Source organism: Protopterus annectens, chromosome 3.part1, assembly GCF_019279795.1.
Source record: "Protopterus annectens isolate FY-2018-M chromosome 3.part1, PAN1.0, whole genome shotgun sequence".
In the NCBI taxonomy this organism is placed as follows: domain Eukaryota; kingdom Metazoa; phylum Chordata; order Ceratodontiformes; family Protopteridae; genus Protopterus; species Protopterus annectens.
The window spans coordinates 733,041,457-733,064,643 of NC_056732.1; the positions used below are offsets into that span (position 1 = coordinate 733,041,457).

Sequence of the window (23,187 nt, forward strand, 5' to 3'; positions counted from 1 at the left end):
CCTGAGGAAAGCTCCATCTGTTTTACTTATACATTTATACATAAGACTTTCCAAAGTTTTACATAATGCAATTTTAAATAAAAGGAAAAAAATAAAAGTAAGTGGGAGGTAGGTAAGAAGTAATGTGAGCAACAGAACAAGTTGAAGACAGCGTAGAGGATACTGTGGGAAGAAAGAGATGTGAGTGTAGAACAATTAGTTATGGAATAAGGAGATGGGAAAATATAAACGTAAGAAATATAGTAAGTATGAGGAAGAAAGAAGTGAAAGGGAAGGGGCAGTCAGATATTAGTAGTTACTGTGCTCATGGACAAGGTAATTTTCCAAGGTAGGCTTTTGCCATGTTTATACATTTTTTATCAACATTAGATTATTTTGTACCAAAAACATAAACACAGTGTCTTCAAGGAGGGGATTAATAATATCTCTAATACTTGTAACATCACCCCTTCACTCTCTTTTAGTAACACTGCCAGAAGTTAGACTACTCTAGCTCAAAAAGAACAATTACTGTTTTCCTTTAAGCCAACTGTTAAATGTCAATATGATAGCAGTAACTTGATCAGTAACTGTTTGAAAGGTGGAAGATTGTGTGTGTTTGTGTGTGTGTGTGTGTGTGTGTGCGTGCGTGTGTGTGTGTGTGTGTGTGTGTGTGTGCACGCGCACGCATGCGTGTGTGTGTGCTTGCATGCGCATATATGTGTTTGTGTGTTTGTGTGCGCACGTGCATGTGTATGTGCATGCATGTGTGTATGTATTTGTGTGTGCATGTGTGTGTGTGCGTGTGTGTGTGTGTGTGTGTGTGTGTGTGTGTGTGTATATATATACAGAATGCTGATGATTAAATGATCAACGTTTGTATTCACAAAACTGAATTGTCAAGCAATGAACTGGAAACTTGAGCAACATATTTTTACAGCACAGTACAGATGTATTAGTTCCCTAAATATCCTTTCTCCTCTCCAAGCTACATATAATCTTTCCTCATATGTTGAATCCTGCAACCTGAGAGATTGCATACATAGTTATGGGGGTGAAGGTTTCCATTTCCCCCACTCAGCTGCTTAAAAACAGTGTTTATTTAATCCTTTAAAAAAAAAGTTACAGTTCTGCATCTTGGTTTCTGTAAACCAAAACTTGTCTGTAATTTGACGTTTTCTAGTATGCACAATGCACATGCATTCACACAAATGTATGTATATGGGTTTATATTAGCTGATCGACACCGGTGAGAAACAACCACTAGGAGAAAAAATGGATACACAGTATTTTCAGATGCAGCTCTGTGCACCAAGAATAATTTCCCCTAAGAGCAAACAGGAAGCACACTCCAGACCTAAGGCTGGACACCCTCTCTCTCTCTAGATATATATATATATATATATATATATATATATATATATATATATATATATATATGGGTCCCCTTCAGAATTACGAATCTTAAGACTTTGAAACCCATATGATCGAAGCTCATATGTTCGAAGTTTTATAACTTCGAAATTCTGAATGGTGATCGGCAGACAGCATGGACCAGGAGATTTCCCTTATCCTCGCTGTAGTGCGATCTCGGAGTTGGTATCTTTAAGTTGCAGAGGGTGTGGGGGGAGCAGCTCCCCACTTGAGGGTGCAAGGGGGCTTGCCCCCCTGCTATACACAGTTTATTTTTTTTTTGTTTGTGTTTTGCAGATCTACTGCACATTTTCAAACATTCAAATGTTCGATCATATGGTCTCGCCCATATGAAATTCGAACATTTGAATGTTCGATCATGTGAAGTAGACCCATATGTACACATATATATGGATCTACTTTTAAATACCAAAAACCTAAAATACCAACTATCAAAATACTGAGACCAACTCCAGGATTGCACTACAGTGGGGAAAAAGGCACATACCTTTTTGGGACCATATTGGAGTGTAAATGCTCCCAATACTACTAGGAGCATCATACAAAATGTCTGCCATTTTTTTCCACTAAAAATATTTAAAGACACATACCTCTTTTGAAACATACTTACATACTACTATCTGCATTATAGTCAATATTCCAGACATTGACATTTCTAGTTTCAGTATAATGAAGTTTGACATTTTCAGCTTTCAGTGTTTTGAGTTTTCGGTATTCTGTGCTTGGTGGTATGGATTTTGGTACTGTACATTTTCAGTGTTTTTAAGTAGATCATATATATGTATATATGAGTGAGGTGCAGTAGTTTTCTAGCCTTAGGGAGCAAAACAGCAAAGCATCACTCACTCTTAAGGAAAAATATTAAACCACTAGGAAAATTAGCACTTCATGAGCAAAGAAGTTGCTGGCTGAGACTCCTTAGAATTAGGGAAAAAAGAGCCACAACCTGTAGATGAGCTCTTTTGAAACATCAGAGTAACAAGTACCTACAAATGGTTTAAAAATGAATACTTTTTTATTAAAAATAAAAGATATTAAATAGATGAGCACTATTACTCTTAACCTGGCTTCATCAAATCAAGATACCATGGTCAAGTACACTTGTGTCCCAGGTGTTGGCATGTACAAGCCATTGAGTGCTGCCATGATTTAAAATGTGCTGCTGATTGCAAGTGAGTGCACTTGTAAATATCTGTTGCAGTACTGCTGATTCCACATATGTTTGCCATGTGCTTCTCATCCCATGTTTGTGTGTAGTTGTGGTGGTAGTATGTGTGCGTGTGTGTGTGTGTGTGTGTCTGCATGTGTGTGTGTGTGTCTGCATGTGTGTGTGTGTGTGTGCGTGTGTGTGTGTGTGTGTGTGTGTGTGTGTGTGTGTGTGTGTGTGTGTGTGTGTAGATATATATATACAGAATGCTGATGATTAAATGATCAACGTTTGTATTCACAAAACTGAATTGTCAAGCAATGAACTGGAAACTTGAGCAACATATTTTTACAGCACAGTACAGATGTATTAGTTCCCTAAATATCCTTTCTCCTCTCCAAGCTACATATAATCTTTCCTCATATGTTGAATCCTGCAACCTGAGAGATTGCATACATAGTTATGGGGGTGAAGGTTTCCATTTCCCCCACTCAGCTGCTTAAAAACAGTGTTTATTTAATCCTTTAAAAAAAAAGTTACAGTTCTGCATCTTGGTTTCTGTAAACCAAAACTTGTCTGTAATTTGACGTTTTCTAGTATGCACAATGCACATGCATTCACACAAATGTATGTATATGGGTTTATATTAGCTGATCGACACCGGTGAGAAACAACCACTAGGAGAAAAAATGGATACACAGTATTTTCAGATGCAGCTCTGTGCACCAAGAATAATTTCCCCTAAGAGCAAACAGGAAGCACACTCCAGACCTAAGGCTGGACACCCTCTCTCTCTCTCACTATATATATATATATATATATATATATATATATATATATATATATATATATATATGGGTCCCCTTCAGAATTACGAATCTTAAGACTTTGAAACCCATATGATCGAAGCTCATATGTTCGAAGTTTTATAACTTCGAAATTCTGAATGGTGATCGGCAGACAGCATGGACCAGGAGATTTCCCTTGTCCTCCCTGTAGTGCGATCTCGGAGTTGGTATCTTTAAGTTGCAGAGGGTGTGGGGGGAGCAGCTCCCCACTTGAGGGTGCAAGGGGGCTTGCCCCCCTGCTATACACAGTTTATTTTTTTTTTTGTTTGTGTTTTGCAGATCTACTGCACATTTTCAAACATTCAAATGTTCGATCATATGGTCTCGCCCATATGAAATTCGAACATTTGAATGTACGATCATGTGAAGTAGACCCATATGTACACATATATATGGATCTACTTTTAAATACCAAAAACCTAAAATACCAACTATCAAAATACTGAGACCAACTCCAGGATTGCACTACAGTGGGGAAAAGGGCACATACCTTTTTGGGACCATATTGGAGTGTAAATGCTCCCAATACTACTAGGAGCATCATACAAAATGTCTGCCATTTTTTTCCACTAAAAATATTTAAAGACACATACCGCTTTTGAAACATACTTACATACTACTATCTGCATTATAGTCAATATTCCAGACATTGACATTTCTAGTTTCAGTATAATGAAGTTTGACATTTTCAGCTTTCAGTGTTTTGAGTTTTCGGTATTCTGTGCTTGGTGGTATGGATTTTGGTACTGTACATTTTCAGTGTTTTTAAGTAGATCATATATATGTATATATGAGTGAGGTGCAGTAGTTTTCTAGCCTTAGGGAGCAAAACAGCAAAGCATCACTCACTCTTAAGGAAAAATATTAAACCACTAGGAAAATTAGCACTTCATGAGCAAAGAAGTTGCTGGCTGAGACTCCTTAGAATTAGGGAAAAAAGAGCCACAACCTGTAGATGAGCTCTTTTGAAACATCAGAGTAACAAGTACCTACAAATGGTTTAAAAATGAATACTTTTTTATTAAAAATAAAAGATATTAAATAGATGAGCACTATTACTCTTAACCTGGCTTCATCAAATCAAGATACCATGGTCAAGTACACTTGTGTCCCAGGTGTTGGCATGTACAAGCCATTGAGTGCTGCCATGATTTAAAATGTGCTGCTGATTGCAAGTGAGTGCACTTGTAAATATCTGTTGCAGTACTGCTGATTCCACATATGTTTGCCATGTGCTTCTCATCCCATGTTTGTGTGTAGTTGTGGTGGTTGTATGTGTGTGTGTGTGTGTGTGTGTGTGTCTGCATGTGTGTGTGTGTGTGTGTGTGTGTGTGTGTGTGTGTGTGTGTGTGTGTGTGTGTGTGTGTGTGTGTGTGTGTGTGTGTGCATGTGTGTGTGTGTGTGTGTATGGTTTGTGTATATGTCTCTCTCTCTCTATATATATATATATATATATATATATATATTTATATATATATATATATATATATATATAGGTTCCATTTAGAAGAGCAACTGTTCAGAAAGTTGCACTTCATATTGTCTAGACCATATGACTGACCTTCTGAAAAGTCAAAGCATTTGTAATGAGATCATGATACAGTGGAGATCGAGGTATTTACCCCTTTCCCCATTGTAGTGTAATGTCATAGTTGGTATATATAATTTACAGGAGGTGTCATAACATTTAATGTTATGTGATCCTATCTCGCCTACATTCTGACTGATGGGTTCGGAGCCGATCCCTCGGCTCCGACTCGGCACGCTTATGCCAAAGAGCGAAGTCTCTTATTGGCTGAGCTTACTATATCCCAGGATGCACCACTACCATTCCCCCAGATCTCGTTTGCCGCTAACAAGTGAAGACGTGGTCTCGAGCTGGCTGAGCTAAGTAGTGATTATTTTCACTAACTTCCTGTCAGGAATTTCTTTATACTTCAACAAAAAGCTGTTTTAACAGCTATCTTGTGTTTTGAGTGTGTTTGGAGAAATTTACTTGGTAAATTCTTGTGTTGTGAGTGTTCTTTGACTAGAAGTACCTCTTGTGTGGAAAGGCCTTTCCCGGTCTTTTTGATTGTTAGGTGACTTCTGTTCTATTTAGGGATCTCGGATCCTTTATACTGGTGATAGTTTCTCTTTCTTTAAAAAGAAGCAGACAAAGCAGAGAAAAATTTTTCTGTCATAGTTACAGTGTTGGTACTGTGTTTGGCTAGTTCACTGAATAATTTACCGGAATGTCTCAGGTTCCTAGGCCTTCAGGCTTTAAAAAGTGCACCAAGTGCAACTTTAAAATGTCTATAACAGATGACCACTCTCTCTGTGTATATTGTTTGGGTGCAAAACATTTGCAGGAGTCATGTAGCGTGTGCCACGCTTTTTCCTCGAGGGTCCTCCAAGAGAGGAAAAATAAGCTTATTTTAAAAGGCCTCGTAAAACCATCTTTTGAAGAAGCATTAGCATCCTCTCCTTCTCCTGCTAAAAAGAAAAGGGCGTCGGCTCCGACCAGTCCGTCGGACCCGACCGCCAAAAGACTTAGGCAGGCTTCTCCTTCGGCTCCACGGACTTCGGAGCCGAGGGTGGAACGGTCTGCCTCGATGCCTCCAGTCTCGACTCCTCTGACCTCGGAGCCGACGGCTGGAGCATCGAGAGGCGGGTCACCTTCATCGGCTCCACTGATCTCGGAGCCGATGAAGGTTGTCCGCTCAGACACTTCCTCCTCGGCGCCGAAGTCCTCTTCGGCACCGATAGAAATTGGGTTGGCCACTCCTTCGGCGCCGATAGTTGTCGAGTCGCCTCGGAGCCGGTCCCATAGTCCCTCGGAGCCGTTGGAGGGACCTACTCGGGCCCGTTCGTTCTCTTCCAAATCATCAAAAATGTCAGATTCGGATATAGACAGGGTGCTCCAAAGACTGTTCCAGTCCCCAGTCTTTCAAAAACTTGTTTCGGCTCCGACCCAATTGGCTTCAGAGCCGATAGCCCACTCCATTGCCATTCCTCCTCCGACCGCTTCGGCTCCGTTGGAGCAGGTGCTGCTGGAGCCAGTAGAGATCCTAGGGTCAGTTTCGACCCTTACTCCAACCCCGGCCTTCGGGTCCGAGTTTAGCACGCGGACTTCTTCGGCCGGACCCGGGGGTGACGTTTCTGGACCAATGTTGTCGGTCCCGAGCCTCCCTCTCGGTGCTTCGGCCGCGGGACTTCCGTCTGCTATCATGGCTCCGGAGACCGGACACTCCCAGGATTCTGGGGGTCCGGCTTTCAGAGCTATGAGGAGTGCCTTGGCCAAGTCTTCTTCGGCCATCTCTTCGGCTTTACCAGCACCTTCCCTGGGCATGGAGACTGGGTCTTTGGCAGTTCCTCTGTCTCTAGGCAGCGGAGCCCCGGGGCCTGAGGTTACCCCCACTGGGGGTTCCCCTCCTCCTGAGGGTTCTTCGGAGTTGTCTTCGGAAGAGCCCCCGAGGAAGAGATTGTGCAAGAGGAAGCACGTGGACTCCCCCGAGTCTCTTACATCGGACACTGATCTTGATGATGCGGAGGGGTCCCCAAAGTCGTCCTCGGATGATGTCTCATTTGCAGACATTCTAGAGATCCTTAAGCAACGAGGAGGCTGGATTTCCAAACCCCCCTCCGCTGATGAGTCAGTGCTTCTCAAGGCCTTCGGGGCTCAGCCCTCCGCCTCCTGGGTGTCTCCGCCCTTCGACGAGCTCCTGGATTTGGTTTGTCGGAGGGCGTGGAAACATCCAGATACTGTGGAACCAGTGCCTTCTCGCCCTAACAAATTTTTGTCTGCCCCACCCGAGAAGGAGTTCTTGACGAAAGGCGTGGCTGTAGATGCCATGGTGGTGGCATCTGCTACACAGCAGGACGTGGCAGAGGCTTCAACGTCCGTCCATCCTCCTAATAAGGAGTCTAGGAGCATGGACCGGTATGGGAAGCGCACCCTGACTTCAGCGGCCTTTACTCTAAGGTCCCTGAATTATTTGGCACATTTCACCAGACTGCAGAGGGATCTGGTCAAGGAACTGTCAGACTCCCTCTCAGGTAACCTACCTGAGCAGCTAGCCCAGTCGGTTAGCTCTCAGTTGGCTATCCTTACCTCGATTTCTAACTCGTCCATGAGGCTCATTTCATATGCGGCCGAAGGCGGCAGAGCGGCAGGCACAGGCGTGGCTCACGGAGACAAGCCTGGCTCCGTTTGTGTCATTTCGCGGAGGCCTTCAAGTCTTCCTTCGCCGACGCTCCCTTTGATGGGTCCTCTTTGTTTGGACCCAAGGTAAAAGACACTCTTACCCGCTGTGAGCAAGAGGGAAAAACTTTATCTGCCGTAGGAGCATGTTATTCCACTCCCTTCGGCCTTATCCCAAGGCTAAAAGAGGAGGGAAGATGTGGTTCCGCAAATCACAGAAGTTCTTTCCTCAACAGCAGGAAGATTCCCTTCCAGAGGCAGAGGACGGGGAAATTTTTCTGGGAGACGCCGTCCCAGAGGCGGCAGAGGGCCCCGCAACACTGGAGACCGCGAGTCCTTTCGTGGCTCTTCAGACTCCCACACTTCATGAGGGATTGCCCGGCTGTGCTGCTCCGGAGCCAGTCGGGTGCCGTTTTGCCAAGCACCTAAAAGCCTGGGAGTCTATTACTCAGGACAGATGGGTGCTTCGGATTATTGCCGGAGGTTACACCATTCCCTTCACACACTCTCCCCCACCGTCCAAAAAAATCCCGGACCCACCACCCAGTCAAAGGGAAATTGCAGCCGCAGAAGCTTCAAAGCTGCTAGAAAAAGGAGTCATCCAACCGGTCCCCACAGACCAGATCGGATCCGGAAATTACTCGAGGTTCTTTTTAGTGCCAAAAAAGACAGGGGACCTGAGACCCATTTTGGATCTCAGCAAACTAAACCAGTCCGTCAGGAAGTCCAAATTCCGAATGGTCACTCTACAATCCATTCTCCCATTGTTGGAGAAGGATGTTTGGATGTGCTCCATAGATCTCAAGGACGCCTATTATCACATTCCGATACATCAGGCGTCCAGGAGGTATCTGCGCTTCAGCCTGGGAGACAGTCATTTCCAATTCTGTGCTCTGCCCTTTGGTCTCACCACAGCCCCAGGGTGTTCACCAAGTGTTTGGCAGTAGTGACTGCTCGCCTGAGGAGTCTCGGATTCCAAGTGTTTCCCTATCTGGACGACTGGCTCCTGACTGCCGCCACCAGGCATCTACTACTAGAGAACCTACAAGCCACCATCTCCCTGGGTGCTTCCCTGGGAATTACATTCAACTGGTCAAAGTCTGTCTTGCTGCCCTCTCAGCGCATAAGATTCATAGGAGCAGAGATAGACTCAAAATTGATGCGAATCTTCCTTCCTTTAGAAAGGATACAAACATTACAAGGTCAAGTCCTAGCCCTGCTTCAAAAATCCAAAGCCCCAGCCAGGTTAGTCCTACAACTCTTAGGTTCAATGTCTGCCACGGTTCTTCTAGTTCCTCTGGCAAGATTGCACATGAGGATTCTTCAGTGGCTGTTATCGACACAATGGTCCTTTCAAGATCTTCCTCTCAATCACCTCATACTGATTACAGAAACATGCAAACGGGACCTCCGCTGGTGGCTTCAGTCATCCAATCTGAACCAGGGAAGACCTTTTGTTATACCCCCTCCGGTGGCCACCTTGACGACGGACGCCTCCCAGACGGGGTGGGGGGGGCATTGTCTGGGCAGGTCAGTTCAGGGTTCTTGGCTTCCAAACGAGACATTACTCCACATCAATGTGTTGGAAATGAGGGCTGTACTACTCTCCCTTCAGGCCCTTCACAAGTTTCTCCCTCAAGGCATTATCGCTATCCAAACAGACAACATGTCAGTGGTCTGGTATCTAAACAAACAAGGAGGGACAAGATCTTACCCCCTTTGCAGAGAGGCCATGAGGGTGTGGGAATGGGCTGTAGCTACCAACCGTTTCTTGGTAGCGACCCACATTCCAGGGAAATCCAATATATTGGCAGACAGATTAAGCAGGACAATTCTATCTCCTCACGAGTGGTCCCTGAACGAAGCAGTAGCAGCTCAGGTTTTCAGAAGATGGGGGACACCGTGTTGCGATCTCTTTGCAACACCACAAAACACAAAGTGCAAAAGGTTCTTCTCCTTGACTCCACGTCAGGGGGAGGCAGCTACAGATGCTCTAGTCCAACCTTGGCCAACGGGGCTACTTTATGCATTTCCTCCAGTCCCACTGCTCCCCAAAGTCATCCAGAAAGCTTCTCAATTGGGCTCCACAATGATACTAATTGCTCCATACTGGCCTCGTCAGGTATGGTTTCCCTACCTGAAGAAAAGTGCGGTGGACGATCCTTGGTTTTTGGATCTAACTCCGGATCTCTTGATTCTTCAGTCGGGACGACAACACCAGTCCCTTCACACTTTGAAATTGACAGCTTGGCTCCTCCACTTCCGACCTTAGTCAGAAATCACATTTTAGATCCGGAAGTTGTTCACATTTTATCTTCGGCCCACAAACCCACCACCAAAAAATTGTACCTCAGTAAGTGGAAGAGGTTTGCTATCTGGGCTCAACTCAGGGGTTTAGACCCTATCACTGCCCCGATACCAGAGGTTTTGAAATTTTTAACATCCTTATTTAATCAGGGATCTTCAGTCTCTACTATTAAAGTCCAACTAGCGGCTATCTCCAAATTCCACGAATCCATGGATCCACCGTTGATGAGCAGCAGATTATGCAAAACCTTCATTAAAGGTGCTGGACTGTTGAGACCCCCAGTTTATCACCCTGCGCCTCCGTGGGATCTTGATTTGGTACTTCGTGCCTTGACATCTTCCCCTTTTGAACCGGCTGCTACTTGTGAGTTAAAATACCTGTCTTGGAAAACTGCCTTCTTAGTTGCAATTACCTCTGCAAGAAGGGTTTCAGAGCTTCAAGCCCTATCTATCAAACCACCGTACTTGATTTTTCACAAGGATAGAGTATCACTTAGGCCTAATCCATCCTTTGTTCCAAAGGTTTGTTCTAATCTCTGTCTCCAACAATCTCTAGAGCTACCAGTTTTCTTTCCAAAATTCTCAAATGAAGCGGAATACACCTTCCATAAATTGGATGTTCACAGGCAATTGCGCTTCTATCTAGACAGGACTCAACAATTTCGGAAAACAGACCAGTTGTTTGTGTCCTTCTCAGATAATAAATTGGGTCAAACCATCACGAAAGCTACTATTTCCAAATGGATTAGAGATTGCATAACTCAGGCTTATTCCTCTTCAAATATGCAACTTACAACATCTATCAAAGCTCATTCTACTCGAGCTATGGCTACTTCTATTGCCTTTCATTCCAAGCTCGCTATCTCTGAGATTTGTGCTGCGGCTACTTGGTCCAACCCGCACACTTTCATTTCCCACTATAAATTGGATGTGGCATCTAAAGGGCGAGCATCATTTGGTTCCACGGTACTCAGGAGTGTTTTCCAGTGAGCCACCCAGGATTCAGGTGCTAGGGACGCTGTCCCATCAGTTAGAATGTAGGCGAGATAGGATCACATAACATCTTTTAGTTATGTACTCACCATAACTTCAGATGTTTGGGATCCATCTCGCCTACATTCTTATTACCCACCCTCCTTCCCCCGGCCTTGGAGATTAGAAGAGATTGAACGGTTTGAGTTCTACTGTTTTTATCTTGTATCATCTGGCAATGTTATATAAGCAGTGCGTGCATGTGTGCATGTATGCGGACAAACTAGATCTGGGGGAATGGTAGTGGTGCATCCTGGGATATAGTAAGCTCAGCCAATAAGAGACTTCGCTCTTTGGCATAAGCGTGCCGAGTCGGAGCCGAGGGATCGGCTCCGAACCCATCAGTCAGAATGTAGGCGAGATGGATCCCAAACATCTGAAGTTATGGTGAGTACATAACTAAAAGTTTTGTTGTTTTGCCTCGCTCATATAGTCTGACCAACCAAAAGACTGAATCCCAAAATACTGAAATTTCAAAATACTGAACACATTTTTAATGAAGGAGCAAGCCCTCCTGCACCCCTCATATGGGGGGGCTGTGCCCACCACACGCCCAGCTAACTGTATGTACCACCTCCAAGATTGCACAACAGCAAAGAAGTGGCAAATTCCATCATTCAGTGTTTTGAATTTTCAGTCTTTTGGGATTTAGTCTTTTGGTTTTTCAGTCTGCAATAGACCCAGGGTGGCTACGGTGGTGCAGCGGTTAGCGTTGCCACCTCACAGCAAGAGGTTCACCGGTTCGATTCTCGGCTGGGGTGCCTTCTGTGTGGAGTCTGCATATCCTCCCTGTGGTCGCGTGGGTTTCCTCTGGGTGCTCCGGTTTCCTCCCACATCCCAAAGACATGCAGTAGGTGGATTGGGCACTCTAAATTGGCCCTAGGTGTGAGTGTGCGTGGTATGCCTTCTGTGGAAGGTTGGGTGCCGGGCTGGCAACTTGACACTGTAAAAACTCCACTGCCAATCATGAGCGGACAGATGATCTGCTGTGGTGACCCCTAACCGGGAAAAGCCGAAAGAAGAAGATATATATATATATGTGTGTGTGTGTGTGTGTGTGTGTGTGTGTGTGTGTGTGTGTGTGTGTGTGTGTGTGTGTGTGTGTGTGTGTGTGTGTGTATATATATATATATATATATATATATATATATATATATATATATCTATATATATATATATGTGTGTGTGTGTGTATATGTATATATATATATATATATATATATATATATATATATATATATATATATATATATATATATAAAACTTATTTATTTTATGTTTGTTTACCAGGATAGTCTGACTGGCTGAGAGACCTATTTTAGGCAGAGGCCAGGAGGAGAAAAGCCACACAAGATTCAGAGAATGATCACAGTTGAAATTATTACAGGCATAAGTTAGGAGAGGATAATAAGAAAAATGTATTTATCTAAGATATTAGTTACATTTGTCAAAGAAAAACATATTTAGCTATAATGATAGTTATCATTTTCAACAAGAAAAAATCATAATAATTAGAGGAAACATAACCACAATTTAGAAAAAAATGTAATTTAGCTAAACATAGATTGGGTTTTATATATGACTAGATAAGAGTATGTGTTAGTGGTTAAGTGTAGAAATAGGAGAGGAAAGGTTTACCTAGTCAGTTTGAGTATGTTTATGGGAATGCATTCTGGAGAGTATGGTGGAAAGTAGGGTGGTGGTTTTTATATATATATATATATATGTATATATATATATATATATATATATATATATATATATAAAATCTGATCAACACAGACAGCTGTGGTATAGCACTATTAACCTGCAATAATTAATAGAGCATGGCACAGATATCTGCAGCACAAAAAATATGTTTTCATGCATGTAAGCACAGCGAAAGTATTGTTGCCTCACAGCACTTGATTCTCAGTGTTGGTTCCAAGCTGGGAATAATTTTGATTCAGAGTCCATGTGCTTTCACTGCTGCCTGGGTTTTCTACAGAGTTTCTGCCTTCCTTACACACCCAAGACATGCTAAGTGAATTAATGATCCTCTTGATTTGCGTGTGTGTGTGTGTGTGTGTGTGTGTGTGTGTGTGTGTGTGTGTGTGTGTGCGTGTGTGTGTGTGCGTGTGTGTGTGTGTGTGTGTGTGTGTGTGTGTGTGTGTGTGTGTGTGTGTGTGTGTGTGTGTGTGTGTGTGTGTGTGTGTGTGTGTGTGTCTGTGTGTGTGTGTCTGTTTGTTTGTTGTAGTGAACTGACATCCCATCCAGGATTGGTTAAGTGTTACACCTCTTGATTGCCAGGATAGGCAAGGGTCCTGTGAGAGGACAAAAATGGTGTATCTAAATGTGAATGAATGATTGAATTAATGAACAAATGAGTTACTCAGTCAATTATTCAGTTATTCAGTCTGTCTGTCGGTCATTGAATTATGTTTTTTTCATAGCTACAAAAACGTGTTAATGCTGTGATCCTCCTATTTCAATGGTTATATTACTTTAAACACAGCTACATCCAATCTCATATGTCACCATGTTTATTGTTCAAAAGCCTATCGGCCATAATAAGCATACAGAGCATTGGCTGGAATACATTTGTCACAGTCCAAATTTCTAGACTTATAGTTAGTTTTAAATGTGCCCTGTTATTGTCTGAGTCATGAGACATTTCTGATAGAAGAAAGTGTTGAGGTAAATGCAAAAATGTTTTATGTCTACCTTTGTTTTCTTCCATGTTATAGGTACAAATAACATTCAGGTTTGCAGCGTCACAGCTACAAATGGAAATAATACAGTTCAGCATACAGATGCCTTCACCTATAAATCAACTCTGACTCCCATAATTACTGATGTGCACCCACGGAGGGGAGGAACTGCAGGTGGTACTTCACTCACTGTCACAGGATCAGGATTCAGGTAAAAACAGCCATGCTGGTCATCAGTGAACCACTGGCAGTGACACTACATTTAAAACATACAACTTTTTGTCAGGTTTTAAAATATACAACTTTCTGTCAGGATTTAAAACATACAACTGTCTCTCTACATTTAAAACATACAACTGTCTCTCCTGATTGAAAACATATAACTGTCTCTCATGATTTAAAACATACAACTGTCTCTCTCTACATTTAAAACATATATCTGGTTCTCAGGATTTAAAACATATAACTGTCTTTCAGGATGCCTTATTTGGGTATTTATTTGGTTCACACAAGCAATAATGCCCAACAGGGAGTGTGTTATTGTGTAAATAATGCACACCCAGGGTGTTTTGAGGCCTGATGCCATAGGCAGAGGGCATCTACTCCCCCAGAAGGGTGTTATTTACACAATAACACACATCCTGGCGGGCACTATTGCACTTAGAGACTGGTCTATCTATTAAATTTTTTGTATTTATTTGTTTTTTTAATTTATATGTATAAAAGCCAGGGTACCATTTGGCTAGGCTTATATAGGCCCTAGGGCCAATAGCCTAGTACCTAATATATATATAAATATATATATATATATATATATATATATATATATATATATATATATATATATATATTAATCTTTTTGATGTAAATAGTTCCTCCACTTAATGTTTCAAGCTTGTTGTAGTATATGTAAATGATGTTGGAGGAAGTATTTTGCATCCCATATATGTCTGGTAAGTGTTTAATGTCAACACACAACTCTCTCACAGACACACACACACACACACACACACACACACACTCTCAGAAGCAGTGTACCTTTAAAAACATATAGTTAAAATCAGTTAATGAGCCAGCCATTAAATGTTTCTTACCTACATACTTCTCAACTGGCAGGATTTTCAAAGAATGCCCAGATTTTTACTTCATTTTTTTATCTGTTCCTTATAAAATTTGTGGTTTGCTGGCAAATCATTGAAGTTTGAAGTCATTTAATAAAGACATACATTTGAGTTTCAGACGTCATGTCTTTCAGAAAATGCATGCTAATACAAATCCTGTTAATCTAGCAACTTTCTAATTTTATGAGCATTATTTAAAATCTGTCCCTATTTTTGAGCCTTTGTCACCTCATTGTTTTAGGTTTTATCCAAATGTTTTTAGTTTAGAGATTATGAAGCACGCATACCTCTTAATTTTAAATAACTGCTGCAGCCACTAATTAATCTCTGTCTCTCACACACACACACACACACACACACACACACACACACACACACACACACACACACGCACACACGCACACACATAGACAAATATAAACTCACATTTTTCTATGTTTTCTTTCATTATCTTTTTCTTTAATTCTACACTCGCACAAAAGTTCTACTTAGCGAGCATAAAATAATGGTGGCTGTTAGCTTTCATACCTTCTGAGCCACATGGCAGTTAAATATTCTGCTGTGAAGCAGCATACTCATTTTCAGTTGTCATTACCTGTATCACCCTGCAGGAGAATATTCATTCTCCACACAGAGAGGTGAAGTACAGGCTGCCCATCGTCTAATGTTCCTTAAAAGTCTGCTGTGTTGCCTCAGAAGTAAATAATTCATAACCAGCTAAGTTCAAGGTGAGCAAGCAACAAAGAGAAAAAGCATGTATTATATAAGAAGTTTAATAATGCATGCTTTCTGTTTACGTGAGGTCATTATCTATCAAAGACAAATGTAGCATAGTATGAAATGGAGTTTTAATGTGTCTGAAGAAAAACAAATCAAATCCAGCAAATATAAGTTCATTATCTGAGTATTAAAGAGGTTAACTTTGGCAGCTGAGTGCCACAGGATATAATAGTTTTCTGGTAGGTTTGAAAAACAGTGCTCTCAGAACAGGTACAGCAATACTGTCAGGACAAGCCAAGACATTTACTTTAATGTTAGTCATACTAAAACAGAACAGAACAGAAACAGGTCACAATACAGTTCCTGCACATTTAGTATTATACTAGAACAGAACAGAAACAGGTCACAATACAGTTCCTGCACAGTTAGTATTGTACTAGAACAGAACAGAAACAGGTCGCAAGACAGTTCCTGCACAGTTAGTATTGTACTAGAACAGAAAAGAAACAGGACACAAGACAGTTCCTGCACAGTTAGTATTGTACTAGAACATAACAGAAAGATTACAAGACAGTTCCTGCACAGTTAGTCTCATATTAGAATAGCACGTCATCCAGTGATATCTTCCGATGTGACCATTAATATGAACTAGTGCCATACAAGATTAGTAAGTATGTTTAGATAATTGTAATGATAGGGCATGGCCCTCCATCCTCTGTAGTATCTACATTCAGACATAAAGTGTGCTGTGGTGATACTGCCAGCTAATTTACAGAATGAAGGCAATGTGCAGCTAGGAAGGTATCTCAGATGGCAAATACATATCACACAGAGAGAACAGGAGGAATAGTAGGATCTGGTGGCCCATTAGACTGCCACAAAGACAGGTTATTTTGTCATGTAAAACCAAAATAGAATATAGGGGGTTGCTAGAATATATAACATGAGAATACATCAGTAAGAGATCAAGTAGGCATGGTATTTTGTCAGTATCAAACCAAGAAACGTGTTAATTCATAGTTGTAACCAGAAACTGGGTCTAAGATGTTTGCCATGTTAATTTGCTTAAGTCCTGTGTCATGGTAATTTGTTTTGTGAAACTGCAGCAGACACTTTCTGTGGAGATTAACAACTATCATCCCATGTCTTATTATCTTCTCTGTCTGAGGTCCTTGAGCAATATGTTAATCAGTATGCTCTGAAAATCTCTGTAATTATGACATCTTCTCCAGCTTTCTAAATGGTTTAAATGTGGTACAGATGCAGCATTGGTGGACATAGCTGAATTCATACAGTTAAAACTGGACAAGGCCTATTCAGAAGATATATTTCTCAATCTTTTCAAAGCTTTTGATATGGTCAGCCACTCCAAGCTTTTACATGTAATTAATTATTTGGGGCTTATGTCTAGTGCATCTAGGTGGTTCTCAAACTACTTTACAGATAGACTGCAGGTTGTTAAATGGAATCATTCAGTCTCTTCCCTCATCTTGTTGATTGGAGGAGTACTATAGAATTCCATCCTCACTCCTATGATGTTCGTTGTCTTTGTGAAGGACATGGTGAATCAGTGTGATGATGGCAAACCCACCTAATATGTGGATGGTTCTGTCATTGTTTTGTCAGACAGTTCCAATACAGCTATTTAAGGTAAATGGCAAACCTGGTTTCATATACTTCAGAACTGAATTTTCAGTCTAGGAACACATTTTACAAGACCAAGTGTATGGTATTTTTACCACAACAGATCTGCCATAATGACAGCTGTGTCATGTGCTTTTCTGATTACTGATTTAACAAATGCAAACTCCTTTCTCCTGTTGTATATTCAGCCCATCTATTAAGTGGCTTATCACTATCCCTGCTGCGTAAAAAGAACTGGCATACTTTGTTATTGGTAGCCCTGACCCAACTTGTTATTTTCCCCCTACTACTGCAGATGAACTAGCTTGGGTTTGACCAATATCTTACAGCAGTATGACTACACTTTTTGCTCATAAGCTTTAAAGCTTCAACAGCTGTCCTTTGCTGTCTAACAGTATGACTTAGAGGTGAATTCAATGGGATTGTCACATATCCATTGTGAGATGTTCAGATCCCCCTAAGAGAAACTAAATATTGTAGTTCAGTGTTTACAGTTTCTCTTGGATGATGCTAGAACAAACTGCCTTTCAGACTGAGATATATACCTCAAAAAGTACAATTCAAGAATTAAATAAAAAGCATTTCATGACCAACTGGAAATACTGTAGAGTAACTTCAACTAAACTTCTTTTTTCCTCTTTTTGCTTGATACATTGTTTTCTTAATCAAAACTCACCAGTTTTTCTTCTTTTTTGAATTTATGCTTGTTTTCATGTTCCGATGTTCTAAAATAATTTCAGAATATAATTGAAAGAATATGCTTTCATCATATTGTTAATTTTCTTCTTTACCAATTTTACATGATTACATTATATATATTTTATTATTTAATATTTGTTGTTTGTTGCCTTATCTAGATGATTCTGTTCATAATTAGCTGTTAGTTTTTAAGCACTAAAACACAGCCATGTTTTTTTGCATTTTGTTTGGAGATTAGCTACAGAAGACAACACTAAAAATGAGAATGGACTATCCCAGTTAGCAAATAAAAAATACATGCATACATAAATACATAAATATCTACATAAAAAATTCTTGCCTGACTTGGATCATTGTTGATTGCTGAAAATGGCAGTACAGTTGTTGCTAATATGTCTGTAATGCAATCCTAAAGGTTATTTTCCTTCTTTTCATTTAATCGCTACCAGCATTGTTCAATAATTTCATGTAGGTCAAGAAACTGTTCTTGCCATATGAATGCTTTATTTTACTTCTAGTGTCTTTCTTTTAAGTTACCAAATTAGATTGCATAGAAAAGTTCATACCCCCCACACAGTCCACCCAAATCTGTAGTATTAACTTTTACCATCATACTTTTCTTAGTATACAACAATCTTCCTCTACATTTTCCACTAAGTAATAGTCCATGCACTGTTTTGTAGGCAAGACACATTTCATACATCCGTGCCCTTCCCTTGAATATTTCCACAGATTTCCAAATAAAAGAAATCTTTTCAGATGTGGAGTAACTTTGCAGCCCTGCCTGGTTTTAGACCTTCTGTACCATACACTGTACCCATAACTCATTACAGCATTAAACTTCAGATGCACTTTTATTTAAAACAGTTCAGCCATAATGGTTTATACACTGTACTGTTAAGCTGTTCTTGTATACAAAAATATATTATCTCTCAGTAAAAATGTTTTGTTTTGAGTGAATTCCTTGCCCCTGTTCTTTTTGGTACAGTCTATCTTAATGCATTTTACACATTTCATTTCAAGTGCGTCATATATTAATTAATCAGATTTATATATATTTCTGAGCTGTGTCACTATATGTAAACTGTAAGAACTTCATCAGTTCACTGGCTTTTCTCTTAATAGGCATAGTATTATTTCAAAAACACAAATTCATGTACTGTCTTTCCAGCCAATTACAGCTTCTAAAACTCATCAGAGGCAGTATGATTCATTTATAAAATGCTTTCCTTTATCTCAGGCGAAACTAAGTTATTAAGGCTATTATGCCTGCCCACGTCCCACATTCAGACATCTGCACATTTGTGAGGGTTAAAAAACAGTTACATGATAAATCACATTTTTCTTGGAATCTTTCAAGTCTGGAGCATAACAAAACTATATCAGGTATAAAGGAGCCCATATTCATTAACAGTTGGGCTACGGCCAGTAGGCATGTCAAACCTTTACAGGCTACTAGCTTCTCCCTTTTTTACCCACAATTCTCTGTAAAGTAGCTTCTTCTCCAGATCTCATTCACTATGCATCAAAGCTACAACACTAGAAAAAACAATGCCAGGCTAATTTCTAAATATTTGCTTGGCCTTTAAGAACATTTTTGTAATCTTCTGCTATTTTTAGTCAACTTATTACATATTCCATTCATTCTAGTAATCATTTCAGGTCAGACAAAATATTTGTTGCCTTTTCTGGAAAGTTTAACAGTTGCTAATGGCCCCTGTGTAGGCCTAAGCAGATTTCCTGTCTCACCTCACCCTTACAACTGTAGACTTCTTTTTGCTCTACTTTGTTATTGTTGTTGTCTTTCATGCTTGTTTCATATTTTGTATCACAAGTTACCTGGCATTTATGATATTTCTGATTAGTTTGCTAATTACAGAACTCAAAGCTTTCAAAAATGTAAATGTGGGCAAATTATTCTGCCCCAAGACAATCCATAGTGTGTACTGTTCAGGTAAAGAGTATTTCACTGCTTCTTTTAATATCTCTAATCCATTTATTCCTAAAAGTATTAGACAGGAAAACTAATATAAAATTTGGGAATGGAGCAAGTTCTACATTTACTTCTGTTGAGGCTTCAACCTCAAGCAATGCTTTAGAACTGGCTCCTCAATCTCTAAAGTTGAGCCTATACTTTCCAATGTTAATTCTGCTATGCAGTAAAGAAAGACAAGCAAACAGTCAAGAAAATGATTATTATAACTGATAATGAGATATTTCTTTCCTGATTCTGTTTACTAAAAACACAGATTGGAAGAGAAATTCTCTCTGGGGCCTTCTCCTTTTTGTGTCTCTAATATTCCACTGAAAACTTTTTATTAAAAGCTACTTATACATTTAGAGCTGATAATATGACTTTCTGTTACATTTAGCAATGTGAAAAAATTAAGGCTGAAAACCATTATCAGCAAGGTTTTAAATCTATACTCCATATCTCCTGTTGAAATAAATTAGGGATAGATGGTGGAGACATATATAAAGGTTCAACATGGAATACTTCTTGATTTTTTTCATCTCTGATAGCCGGACAGATAGAAGCACTTCTTGTATCCCTTCTTTTTCAGCTCAGACATCCTGATCCCACTTCTTCTCACAGGTCCTTTTCAGGTTCTAATCTTGATGAGACCAGGCTTGAACCAGCAAGCACCATTCTTAACATCAACAAATGTGTCATTTTTGTCTATAGCCTTGAAGTTGGAATCACAGCCCTGGCAGTTGACTTCGCCAAAGTTGATTTTGCCATTTGATGCTATTGGCATCAGGAGTCTGTCTGGCCTGAATCTAGAGGCTGAGCCATTAGGTCAGTCTCAGCAGTTAGTACTAATGCTGATGTTGATAGAGTCATCTTTCCAGTCTTCTGGGTCAAGGCTCTTGACATTAGGCTTAGAATTAATAGACATGTCAGCCCCCACTGTTGGGAATCAGGTGGTTGGGGTTTGGGTTCAGTGCTAATTTTCTTGACATCAGCTTGAGCTTTGACACACTTCAGCTTTGGACAGCAGGAGTCAGTGCCCCTATTGTTGAGCATGCCATAAATGTCAGTATTGATTCCAATGGTGCCAAATATTCAGCATTTGTCTCCCTCAGCAGACATTCCTAAAATTACAATAGCCGCAACAGGAGATATTTCTCTGGTCCTTTAGCCCACTTTTCACTCAGCAGCATAGAAATGCCAGCGGCCTTTTGTAGGACTAGTGCCAGGTATTTTGACTAGTGCATACTCCCCCCCCCCCCATCCTGTGACTCATCACCCAAAACACCTGCTAAGGAATATAAGTATAAGATGAAGCACTTGGACTCACCCCAAGAGTTCCTACCCTCACTTTAGTTTTTTTAGACAGCAACTTTTTGCATTTGTTGTAAAGTTTGTTGACACTGGATGTCCACCAGAGTGGCTTATTTTTACTTTGGGCTATGGCTTTGACTCTTTCTGGAACAGCTGAGTCTATGCATTTATATAAGTGATTGTAAAGGGCTTTAGTGTAAGTTTTGGTGTAGTTACCGCTTCTAGCTGGGGATGGGGTTTGGAAGGAATTTATACCTTCCCCTAGGAGGGTATAGTTTGCTTTGGTGAAGTTTTTTAATCTGACTTCACCCTTTGTGAGTTCTGGTGTTACTGCCAGTTTGAAGGCAACTGATTTGTGGTCAGATTTAACTGATGAGGATCTGACAGTTGCAGTGGTGCATCTGTTTGTAATGTTAGTGAGGACCAGATGTAGTATCTTTGATCCTCTTGTTGGAGTTTGAATAATTTGTTCCAGGGCATTTGAGTTAACAAAGCCAAGAACATGAAAAAAAAGATGAAAAACATAAGAGTTTTACAACTGATCATGAATGTCTTGTGGTCCCATGTAACAGATCCCATGATTCAATATGGCAAAATTTCCAAGACTTGCTAGTTACATTTGAAGTGGTGACTTCATTCTCCAAAACTGTCATGTAATGACTGTCAACACAGATTCCTCTGCTCCAGGTTGATGAGACTTAGTCAAATGCAGATTGCCTAAGATGTATCGCCCCACACATAGGCCAATCTTTACATCAGTTTTCAGGGGGATGAGAACAATCTTTACACTGTAAGGTTTTTAGGAATCCCTAGCCATCCACAGTGACAGCATGGCAGTATTTTGATGTATAAACAAGCAGGAGAAACTCACTTGCACCATCACTATCTAAACGGAGTGAGTATGTGGGAAAGGACTATGCCAAATCACCACTTTAAGACTGACTGTTACAGTCCTGGAGAAACCAGCTCTTCAGTGCACATGCTCAGTCGGTGTTACTAATCCATCACAAGTGGTCCCATAGCCTATCAGCAGTACAGAAGATGTTATGTCATTGGGTAAAGCCTTGCCATGCCCTCTTTGTACCCATTACCAATATCAAGTGTAACAACTTTGTTTCCCTCATCCCTCCTATCAGGAAATGTCACAAGGGTGCTGTCATCCAAAAATGGTCTCAAAGTAGTACTTTATGGTTTCCTATATTTTCCCTTATTCCAAAATTCATAGCAAAAGCCAAACAAGTCCAAAGTCATTTTTATCACCCCATTTTGGCTTCTACATATGTGTTTTCATCTGCTCAAGTGCCGTGTTCTGACGAAGCCTCTACATTTGGAGCTCTTCAGAACCACCCTGTCCCATTTCCTGGCAAGTTTCACCTGGACCTTTATTCCCTCTAATTAACTCCATGATTACTCCATTTCCAGTAATGGCTTTTTATACCCTGCAGGGTTAGTGCAGATACTGACCTCTGCTCAGAGACCTAATGGTTGTAAAAGGTACAGTGTTTTCTATATGGGCTACTTCTAAATGTTTAGATTCATTCAAAATAGCAGTTCTTACAGTGCTAAGTTATCTCTCTCTCAGATATTTGACAAAGGATTAAGCTATTCCTCTATACAATACACACTGTTGCAAAACAAATTTACTTCAAGGTTCATTCTAACTCTTTATCACTGGCAGTTTTGAAAATATATGTATGTAAAGCCTTTCCTATTAAGGACTGTGGATAGGAATTGTTCTATGTTTTACAAAAACTTACTGTTCCTTATTTTGAACCAATTGCTATGGTGAAGTTGAAGTAGTTATGAAAAAAACTTTTTTTACTGGTCATAGCGAAACATAATTATGCAGTAGATATGTTTATTTTAATTAGTGGTGGGAAAGAGAGAGAGAAATTTATTTCTGATTTTTTATACATTATATACTAAATTATCCTTAATACTTAATTTTTCTCAACAATGCAATGTCAATGTGAACTAACCCTTTATTTATGTCTTTATATCTTAAGTCTAAGGTTGCCACTGAGAAAAATCTCAATTTATCTGTTAACCTGCTTGTATTATCCACTAATTATTCTAACAGAGGGGGATATTTGTCAC

At 40.4% G+C, this 23,187-nt stretch overlaps 1 protein-coding gene across 1 annotated transcript in view; it reads left to right on the forward strand.

The window, feature by feature from the left end:
* Window positions 1-23,187, forward strand: part of PKHD1L1 (PKHD1 like 1) — a 1,597,738-nt gene that overhangs the window by 1,106,687 nt on the left and 467,864 nt on the right. The window contains exon 44 of the mRNA XM_044066249.1: window positions 13,657-13,831. Coding sequence (XP_043922184.1) covers window positions 13,657-13,831 — 175 coding nt within the window. The remainder of the gene's footprint in view (window positions 1-13,656; window positions 13,832-23,187) is intronic.